The sequence below is a fragment of the Cibotium barometz genome, chromosome 30 (assembly GCF_041138505.1).
Source record: "Cibotium barometz isolate CiBa-2024 chromosome 30, ASM4113850v1, whole genome shotgun sequence".
Classification (NCBI taxonomy): domain Eukaryota; kingdom Viridiplantae; phylum Streptophyta; class Polypodiopsida; order Cyatheales; family Cibotiaceae; genus Cibotium; species Cibotium barometz.
In genome coordinates, this window is record NC_141075.1 from 6,609,303 (window position 1) to 6,620,580 (window position 11,278).

Here is an 11,278-nt window from a genome sequence, read left to right on the forward strand (position 1 = left end):
ACTTTCTTAATTTGTACATGAGATACAAGGAGAATGGTATCACCCTCTTCACCAGCATCAATTACATGCTCTCGGCCTTTATGCATGAAGGTGATCTTATTGATCTTGTAAGCCTTGCACGTATCAATACGTGTATGCTAAGGCTTTCCAAGCAATACATCACAGCCATTCAAAGGCGCCACAAGAAAATCCTCATGATCCACATAGCCTTGAATATGTATGTGCAACTTGCCAAAAATAGGCATGACCTGCACTTCTCTACCAACAAAGCCAGCCCCTGCTTCAATTTGAGGACCTATGTTCTCCACTTCAATACCCAAAGCAGCTGTCATCTGTGGATATGAAATTCTCAGATGCACAATCATCAAACATGAACAAAGCGGGCTGATCCTTGAGCTGTCCCAAGCTTTACATACAACCCTGTCTTTGCTATCATGTGAAGTGTTGCCTTGCACATCCGGAACCATATGCACATTAGGCTTTGATGCATTTGCATTATCACGCTTCTTCTTGTTTAGGCATGCCTTTGCAATATGCTCGGTGCTACCACAAGTAAAGTATTTCCCCTCGCTCATATATTACTTTTTATGCTCCAGAGTGAGACCATAGTCTCTCAGTTTGAAGGGACGGTTCTTGGTAGTGTTATTTTCAACCTTTGGACCATTTTTATCTTGGTTTTGGTCCTTTTTAGGTGGCTGTCCATTATTTTGCAAGTTTTGGACAGTCCTCTCTTTGCCTTGAAATGAGGGTTTAGCCTTATTGGATCGACTCAATTTGAGTTCCAATTGCTCGGTGGCAGTGGCGGTTGCGATTGATTGGTGTAAGGTGTGACGAGGATACATTTGTAGTCCCACTTTGTACACGGGTTGCAATCCCGATTGAAACCTTCTCTTCCTTTCCGCCTTAGTGACATGCATAAATGGAGACACCTCCAAAAGTACTTTCCAAAACTTTTGTACATATGCATTCACTGATTCCCCCTCATTTTACTTCACCCAATCCCACTTCATTGTTATCTCATTCAATGCATTGGGAGGCAAGAATTGAGCATAGAACCTCTCCTTGAACTCTTCCCATGATCTAACAGGGTTCGGTGAGAGCTTTTCCGTGAGCCACCAATGGGCATAAGTGCCTTTCATGAACATGCTTACATGCCGGGTCATGGATTTCGGAGTGAAATCCTCATCACTGAAAGCAATATCAAATTGGGCAATAAAAGCAAGTGCCTTTGATGCATCATATTCCCCATGATATGCGTCAAACTTCACAGATTTGTCTCCGGCTTTGAAGTCACAAGACTTTGATGCATGTGCCTGCATCTCAACATGTTTTCCCCCATGTTTGTCCATTGGGACAGTCCTTGTGACTAGCATCATTTTAGGACCAAAAGGTGATGCATAAAGCATAGATACATGTGCCCTGCATGAGGCATGGCTGGCCCCTCAACATGCATTGATACATTTTCAGCCATAGCTTCTCCCTCACGAGCACACTTGAAGGCATGAGTGGCCTGAGAGATACGCGGAATACCTGCACAAACAGAAAATTGCAGCCCATGTTGCATGTGTTGTGCATGCACATTTTCAGTCAGCAATGGCATTTGACATACATTTTGACCACTACCATAAAGATTGTATCCTTCACGGGTTACATAAGGTATTTCTGCATGGCATAAAGTCAATGATTGTTCCTCTCCCTGTGCATGGAGATTCATCCTCTTAGACATAAGTTCTTGTTCGGGCACCTATGGGGTTTCCAAGACATGTGGGATGGTTGCCTTTTTTGCATAGGCATCCTCGGTACGAGCCAAGTATGCATGTGCTGCATCCCTCGGTTGCATGTGCAACTCTTGAGCAATCATTGCCATTGCATGATCCATATAAGATTCAGCTTTCTTGACCTTCAAATGGTCATGTATCAATGGATCCTCGCGGCGATAGAGATTTAATTCTTCTTGTTGCACATGGAGAAGAGCCTGCATACGAGTAAGTTCAGCTCTCAAGACTATGGACTCTTCTTCTTGCATCTTCTCTTTGCCACGGGACGGTTGTCCCACATATTCATGTTCCCTATTGTGCACCACATGAGTGTTCTCATCCTGTAAAGCATTGGGGGCATGCATTTCGTTGTCCCTGCCTCTTATGTTAGCATCTCCAACATTCATTGTATGGCTGTCTATAATGTTCTAAGTGTAAAGATAGCTAGTGTTCACGGTGATCGTCTCTCACGATAGAAGTAAAAGAGAACCGTATGCTCTGATACCAATGTAACTTGGTTGAACACAATGCTAATCAATACACTTAAATACACTAAGATTTGATGGACACTTGCTCAAATACAAGAAGTAAATTGCTGAATTGACAAGAGACACACAATGAGCCGGAACGGCCGACCTCTTCCTCAAATAAAGTATATTGATCTTGGGAGAATCAAGTATATAGTGTCATGGGCATTTCTGACCAGATTTCCGTACCAATGCATATAAATACAGTATTGCAAACAAGTGGTTGTCGATGTAGACTTGCAATCCACACTACCCTCTCAAGTGTCCATGTTCCCTACCATCTGCTCTCTATTGTTCTACCAACACATGGTAGCAACAATCTGCAAGAGAGCATGTAGGACAAAAGAACACTACACAGGGTATGTGATCTTGTAATCCGGCTCCTTCCTCCTGCGACTTGCTTCCATATTTAAGCATTAAAGCTTACCAATTGCAAGTAGAGTCGATGACAGCAGAAGTCTTCGCGATGGAAGTCCTTGGAGTGAAGAGATCTTCGATTTGTCGCATTTCTTCGCCACAAAACTCTTCAAGAGGATAAAGGGAACCTTGGGAAAGCTTCCCCTATGGTTCAACTTAAGAAAGGAGGGTTGAAATTAGGGTTTTCAGCAAAAAGACCAGAAATTACAGCGATAAAGAGAGCTGTTTTGCTGAATTTCAGTCATTGGGAGTGTGTAGGAGAGTGATTAGCATTCGGAAACACACTTGGAAGCTTGAGAAACACCTTAGCAAGCTTGGAAATGGAGTTGGGAAGGAGAAAGTGCAGAAAATGCAGCCCAACAGCCCTCATGAGACGCCCATCTCTAGAGAGAGAAGGAAGAGTGAGGTGGTGAGTTGTCCAGTGTAGGTGGCACGCTGGTGCTTTGTGGAGCTAGCTTGAGTGGACACATGGCTGGTTACTCCCTTTGTACAAAGGGGATAAGGTCTGGGCGATGGACATTGGGTTGTCCACCTCGGGACATCAGTGTGTGTGAACACCGAGCTGGTCATAATTTATGAGTTTTGGTCGCCCAAAACTTAATCAAGTGTGTACACACTCACTTATAAATTAGTGCTAACTCCTAAGGGTAGGTTTATGACCAATACTTACCACCTGTCACATGCCACATAACCATGTCAACAGACAGTTTCACACGCATGGTTCGCGGGCAGGGTGTCCCCTTACCCGGAACTACACTGGTCGAGCAAGAATGAAAACAGCATGCAATTTCAATTGCAAGCAAGCACATAAAGATGCTATGCAATGCAACATTGATATGGACAATCCCCGTTCATGAGACTATACCAAAATAGACGTACTCTAAGCAAGTACACGAGGTACTAAATCCAAATGGAACACCAATCCACCAAGCATTTCCGGGCATGTACACAGAGGCACAAGTCCCAACGGAAAGCCAAGTCCACAGTATCACATGAGTGGCATCAATCCCTGGCATATACAACTGCCATGGACACCAGTCCAATGTACATACATGATGAGAAAGCACGGGTGGACCAATTGGGTGGCCAAATGGTGACAGATGTACCTATAGATTGTAGTTGGATCTTAAAAGATTCAATGGGAGGGATTCTCGTTGTTAAATTCTTAAACTCTTCTCGTAGTCTCACTAAGAAGTCTTCTCCTTTGTGTCTTCAAACTTTTGATTTCACTACTCTTTATACTAAATTAGACTTAAATGACTTGCGTAGTAGAATTAAATCTCTGATTTGTCAAGTCTTTCATTACAAACTAGAGCACAATATATACAAAGCTTTGTTGATAGAAAAATCAGGTCTTCATTTTCATTTTTGTTGGTTGAAAAACAAAAACCAAGACATAGCCAAGAATAAAAAAAGATACACTAAGCTTGTAGACCAAGATGATATTATGTCTTGGTTAGATTTTCTCCTAGATAACCTCTATAGAACCTTAGGCGATTCCTTATTTAAACAAACCATTGGTATTCCTATGGGTACTAAGTGTGTTGTTTTTCTTGCCAACTTTTATCTTTTTACATATGAATTTGAATTTATGAAACACCTAGTTTGCGTTGATACATGTCCTATCTTTCTCCATAATCTTTGTCAAGTGAGACGTTTTGTTGATGATCTTTTTGTTCCCAATATTCTTGATTTCCAAGACTTTATGTATTTAAACGCTACTTCTCTAGGTGGAGGAATTTATCCCAAAGAGTTTTGTGAACTTAACTGCACTGCAAATAATGACCATTGTTCTTTTTTGGACCTTAAGATTTCTAAATCTTATGTTGGTTTAGATGTAGATATATATGATAAACCTTTACAGTCCGAGTATTCCAACTTAAATATCATAAGAATGCCTCACTGCACTTCTAACATTTCTAAAATAACGAAATATGGTGTTGTCTCTTCTCAGTTATTCAAATTCTCTCGTATTTGTTCAAACAAGTTTGCTTTTATTACTCAAGTTTGCCAACTCATCAATTTGCTTGTGCGAAAGGATTATTGCTTTAAAAAGGTTTTAAGCAAAGTTCGTTGCTTTTTGAATCGAAGTAGATATATCTTTGAGGTTTTTGCTTTTGGAATGTTTAAGATTATAAGTAATAAGCTTCACAAAATGGAGAGCTTTTCTGTTTAGATCATTTTAGCTCTTAGTTGTTATTTATCATTGCTTCTAGTCTTCCTTAATCATTGCTTTAATAGAGAAGTGATTTGTTTTTGCTAGTCTAGTTGTAAGTGCTAGCCTTCATCATGGTTGAGTTTGCCCTTCACCTCCAGAGAAGTGATAGAAACTCAGCTCGTTGGTCTCTGTATAAAAATTGTGTCCTCTTGGTTAGGACAAATTTTTTTATATGTAAACCTGTACCTACTCTGGGGCATTGATGACGTGAGTAGGGATGTTGTAGCACCTAGTGCATCCTATGCATGATGAAGTTCATGATCTTATACTTTATGATTGAACAATCTTTGAGGTAAAGTTCGCACTTTTTGTATTCTTGTCTTTACTTGTTTTGTTTTAGTGAATTAGTCAATTAAAGTTTGTTTTTGCTCATTAGTTATTGAAAATTTATTTAGCTTGTTTGTTAGAAATTCTTTTGTTGTGGTTCAATAAAGAATTTGTTTGTGTGTATGTGGGCGTGTGTGATTTAGTTATGTATTTGTCTATTTTTGCAAGTTATTATTACTTTTCTTTTTTTTTCTCGGTGTCTCTATCAAGCTTTTTTCATTTTCTAAAAATAAAATTTTGTTTGTTTTTGGTGATTCTCTTGTTTCTTTTAAAATTATTCGTAAGTTCAGATTGATCTGGCCTTATGACGGTATATATATATGTGTATCATGCATTCATATGTGTTCCATGACATTTATTTTATTTGTGTGACACATTGCGTTGATTTATTGTGTGTGTTGTACTATTTGGTTTCTCTCTTGTTCCCTGCCCCACCCGCCCTTCTTGGGTTTCAACCCTCGCCATCCCTCTCTTATCATTGGTTTTTGACTACTAGTTATGGATCCGCACAGCCTGCAGATTTACTTTAGGGTCTAAAAGCAAGTGTGGAGGCCATTTTTGTTTGTCTCGATAGGATAGAGTCTGCATCCTGAGCACCTATTGTTCTGGATTTGGCGTCTACCGAGGCTCGTGCTTCTTAGCAAGGCTATGGCAATTCCGAGGACAAAGTGGCGAAACTTCTGAGAGGAGGTTTTTTCACTCCTTTGGTTGCAGATAGGGATGTATTGGAGGTGTTTCACTCCCAGTCCAGTAGCCGTCATTCAACACCTGCATGTAGTCGGTAGGAGAGACGCAATTCGTGTCGCCGATGGTCTCCTTCGTGGAGTCCTTGGTTTCAACCCTCGCCATCCCTCTCTTATCATTGGTTTTTGACTACTAGTCATGGATCCACACAGCCTGCAGATTTACTTCAGTTTCTAAAACAAGTGTGGAGGCCATTTCTGTCTATCTTGATAGGATAGAGTCTGGAATCTACATCCCGAGCACCTATTGTTCTGGATTTTGCGTCTATCGAGGCTCGTGCTTCTTAGCAAGGCTATGGCAATTCGGAGAACAAAGTGGCGAAACTTCCGAGAGCAGGTTTTTTCACTCCTTTGGATGCAGATAGGGATGTATTGGAGGAGTTTCACTCCGAGTCCAGCAGCTGTCATTCTGCACCTGCGTGTAGTCAGTAGGAGAGACGTGATGATTCACGTCGCTGATTTCGTGGAGTCCTCCATTGGGGATTCTCCGAACAGTGTCCGTTCACCTTCACTAGGTCGATGTCGAGGGACTACCGGTTTGCCGAGTTCTTTCTCCATGCTTCCTGAGAAATGAAGCGAGTTATTGAAGCTTTTGACGCCTGGACGAAGTCATCACCAACTAGACCCGCGAGATGGCCGCCACGTTGGCAGTAGTGGTGGTTCATATGTTTTTCAGCTCCATTTGGTGAGTATGGCTTTCTCAGGTGCTTGCCCTCTTGTGGTGGGAAGACCACCTTAGGCACCACTCTGTTTCTTATTGGGATGATTGCCAAAGGGCAATCTTGAAGGCGTTTGTCCCCATGGATTATCACCGAGATTTGAATTGGCAATGGGAGCACTTTTCACAGAAATATGGCGAAGCGATAACTGACTATCTTGCTCGCTACTCCACCAAGCACATCGTGAAGGATCATTTGAGGGCCTTGGAGGAGCAGTTTGAGGAGGCAGCTTCTTTAGAACCGGAGAATGTGTGTGAAGGAGATGCTTGTGCACACGTCTCAGATTTTTTCATTTCTTGGATTGAGCTCACTTGAGGGGTGCTTCATTGCATCCAACCACAGGCACGAATAGAGGAAGATTCCAACCAGGTCTATGAGGGAGACCCTTCACAGTTGCCGTCTGCACTAGATCTTTGGCTCCAGTGGCAGCTGCTTGAGTTTTTGGGCTAGTATAGGACTCTTGTCACCTACCGTTTGCATTGGATCGAGTATGTTGAGTGACTGATGTCATAGAGATACCATAGGAGGACATGTCACCGGATTTGTCCTGACTTTGGGAGGATACACTCGTAGACTGTATCCACAATAGCTGGAGCTGTATCGGAGGAGGTATTACTTGGAGTCTGTTCCAGAGTGAGATGGAGGTCTAGACATACAAGTGTCGAGCAATACTGATGGATACAGATTTGGTGCAACTCTTTTGAGGAGTATTATTCTTGGTTTTGCTTTCTTCCTTGAGGGTGCATTGGAGTTGGTGCACGCTGGTTTTGTGATCCATCTAAGTCGATGCACTTGTGTCTGGAGCGTTGATAGCAGAGTTTTGCCAGGCCTTTCTCTTGAGTGTTCTTCCTGTGGGCTATTGAAGGATACTCACCGGCCTGTAGTGTTTCTTCATGGGCGGACAAAAAGTGTTGGATAAAGTTAGAGTTGGTCATTTGCGGGTTTCTTTGTACCTGTGCTGACGCGATGAGGATGGAATGTGAGCCTTCGCACTGGAGGCAAAGTGGTCTCGCAGTGTTTGGGATCTTGGGTACCTTGGATGAGCTTTGCTTGAATCTTTTCCTTTTATTGAAGGGCACTTAATATGAACACCATGCAGCTGAGGACAGCCCCAATGCAAGTGGAGGAGATTGAGACACACCTCACCTATGTACAACCTTGTAGCCAGGCACACAGGCCAGTGGGCATCTGGCACAGCCATTTGATAGGCCCAAGTGCCACATGAGAATCCATCAGTGGGCACAAGTTGTGGGCAGTCCTCTGACCTAGCCGACAACAGCATGAAGTGGCTGACCAGCACATCACGTGCTATATATACGCATATTGAAAATCGTTATTTCCATCTTCGATGTCATAAATTAAGCCGGCAATACACCTTTTGATTTAGAGTTTCTATGCAGCAACAAAAACTTAGGGTTTCTAAACAGTAGTTGCAAAGTTAGGTTTTTGAACACCACCACCTCAGATTAGGTCTGGGTGTCCACTTTCTTTTTTGGGTGCCTTCTTTCATAGCCTTGGCAAAAGTATAAGAAATGTTAGCAAGCAAGAGAGCAATGGAAAGCTTGAACTGCAACGAAACAGCAACACACAGTAGGCACATAGAGCTTAGTTGGCGGTGGAAGAGCTCTCACATAAGGAGGTGTGAGAGAATCATCATTAACAAAAGTAAAAGACCCCTAATACAAAGGACTAATGTTTTCCAGCGAACAAGTGCCATGTATCCCTATAATAAAGGAGGTTATAAACCATTCAAGTGTGTGCTAAAAAAAGCCTAGTGCCCTAGCAAAATAACCCCTAACACCTACATACAATTCCACTATAATGTGAATCTCTCCTACAAATTAAGAGGCACTTAACTAGTTTGTGGTATGGCTGCATGAGACCATTTTTCGTCACTGATTTCCATCTTCTGAAATTACAGCGCTTTGGAGTTTTCAGCCAGTGGCAGGGTGGCCAACCTCACAGTGTTGGCAGAGCTTGGGAGTTGTTTGCTTCATAGGAAGGGTTCCCTAACTGTTGAGAGTTGTGCCCTTCGCTGTGGAGAACATCCATTAGAACATTTGTCTTGTGCCATTGTAAGCACTGCAGATGCAGTGCCATGTTCTTTCACCAAGAGACAGAATGGGGTGTCAGTTATTGAAACTAAAATTGAAGGAGGCAAGGAAGCAGTAAGGACAAATGGAAGCCTAGTTCTTCAGGAGGTGAGGGTTGTGTATGCTCGAGCAGCCCTTGTATTCTGGTTCAATGTATCACAGAAGTGCTTAGCCAGCCTTGATGCTCCAATTCTAGTTGACAGTGTTTAGACACAGGCTTGATCCGACACAAAACATCGATGACAGGTTGAAATTTATGCCTGTTTGTAAGTTGTGGTTTTAATCTCACTTGAGCAAGGGCAAATATCTTGTGATTTGGGCTTATTTATTTGTTTGGGAAGTGCATTATAAATTATGTTGCCGGTCCAAGTAACATTTCAAATTGATTGATTTTGAGAGAGAGAGAGAGAGAGAGAGAGAGAGCCAAGCCAAGCCAAGCCAAGCCAGAGGACCACATGATCCATTTGACAGCACCAAACACCACGATAACTCCTCTAGCTAGCTAATTTTTTGATCTAATTGTCCCTTAACCTACTCACCTGCCATTGATAGCATTGACACGCCATGCTAGTTTTAAAAAAAACTAGAGCAACAAAACCCGTGTTACTCTAAGCTACCCCACTTGTGATTTCGTCTTAATACTCGCCCCTGCTGCTGGTACGACACCAAGCCATTAAACCCTTCTTAGAGATTATCTTGTTTCCTTATTCGTGCAAACAATTGTTTTCCTATTTGCTTCCATGGCTACTTCATCCATTGAAAGCTGTACTTCATCTCAGGTTTAAGATAAAAAAGTTGCGATTTGAACACTCAATAGCAGTTTCAGTAAAACTACTCCTACATGCTCTTATTCTCGTTTAGCACCTTAAAAAGATGGTTCACTCTTCTCTTTGGGTTAAATTTTGTGCCTACTGTTTGTCTCTCTCTCTCTCTCTCTCTCTCTCTCTCTCTCTCTCTCTCTATCTTCACTTGTATTCTTTTTCTCTGTATCTCAAACACATACACACACGAGCTTACACATAGCTAAACAAATACACACTTAAGCACTCGTCTACTTAACCACATACACTCTAGTCCCTGCCACCCGACACTCATTTATAGCAGCACACTCATTTTTTAACTCTATTCCTTCATCATCTGCCTTAAATCTCACTTTTGAACTCAAACCCCGTCCATTTATTTGTGACTTGTGCATAAACTTACTCCAATCTAATTTGCTTCTCCATTTAAACTTTCAAAATTTCAAATGTTACTAGCATCACACCGACCCAATTTATTTCAAGCACTCTCCTTTATTTTATTGACATCGATAATAAATGTGAAGCCTTGATAACAATTTCTTTTCTCCCACTAATACGTTTGTTGGTTTTGTTTTGAATGGTGGCACGTATATGGACTTTACTTCTAAAGCTTGTGATAATTTCCAAGTCTCGTACATTCCATAGTGTAGCATTTTCTACACACCAATGTTCATTAAGGGCCTATTTTGGGATCCTCCAAATCTTAATGTATTCCTCCTTTTTTTTGGGTTATTATGGATTGTATCTTTGCTCTCTCTCTCTCTCTCTCTCTCTCAATCTCTCTCTCTGTGGACCCACTTGGGTTCAAGTCTTCTTGATTGGTCTCTCTAGATCAATAAAGTCGACGTTAAGCGGCTCGCTCTCTCTCTCTCTCTTTCGTCACCGCAATCATAAACCGCCTCTCCAAACTCGAGAAGGGATTTGACAAAATCCAAGAGCTCGAAGAGAGAGATTCCAAGCAAGAGGCTGAGATTTCAGCTTTAAAGGAGGAACTAGTGGAGGCCAAATTGCATGCTAAGAGTCAAGCGGCTGAAATCTCAGCCCTCAAAAAGGAGTTGGCAGCCACTTCAAAAAGCAATCTTGAGGATGGAAAATTTCAGCCCTCCTTTCTTGAAGAGTTGAATACCATCACGGAACAAATGAGGATCATTCGAGAGGAGGAGGAGCAACATAAAGAGAAGACATCTTCATGGGTGGAGGTGATCACAAAGACACAAAAGAAGATGGACGAGGTGGAGAAATGGATCGAGGTCGCCAAGAAAGAGAGGTAAAGAATCGCCACCCATCCCCACTCCCACCATCATCAACATGACCCTTGAAGAGGAGCAAAGGAGGAAGACCGAGGCCTTACATGTACGAGTGTCAGGTCTAAAAGACCGTGATGATGCGGAAGGGGAAACCAAGGAGCTCTTCTCTATGATGGGCATTGAAGCCACGCACACAAAGGCATGGAGAGTGGGAAAGAAGAGAGAAGGTGGTGGTGGCGAATCTTCTAAGGAGAGAGGGGACTACACTCAAAGTTGCTACTTGGAATTGTAATGGATCTCTACGTCTTGATGTAGGGGCTTGTGAGGATAGTTTCACTGGGAGGGACATCATCTTCTACTGTGAGACGCATCAGGCTCCTGGACAATCCATGCCACATGTTAGTGGATACCGATGGGAGACAGCTTGTAG

The 11,278-nt window shown here is 42.3% G+C and overlaps 1 protein-coding gene across 1 annotated transcript in view; it reads left to right on the forward strand.

Moving 5' to 3' along the window:
- SKIP5 (SKP1/ASK-interacting protein 5) overlaps positions 1–9,170 on the forward strand; it is a 55,030-nt gene extending 45,860 nt beyond the window's left edge. Inside the window, exon 5 of the mRNA XM_086823827.1 lies at positions 8,630–9,170. Coding sequence (XP_086679953.1) covers positions 8,630–9,011 — 382 coding nt within the window. The 3' untranslated portion in view covers positions 9,012–9,170. The remainder of the gene's footprint in view (positions 1–8,629) is intronic.
- Positions 9,171–11,278: the final 2,108 nt, after the last annotated feature.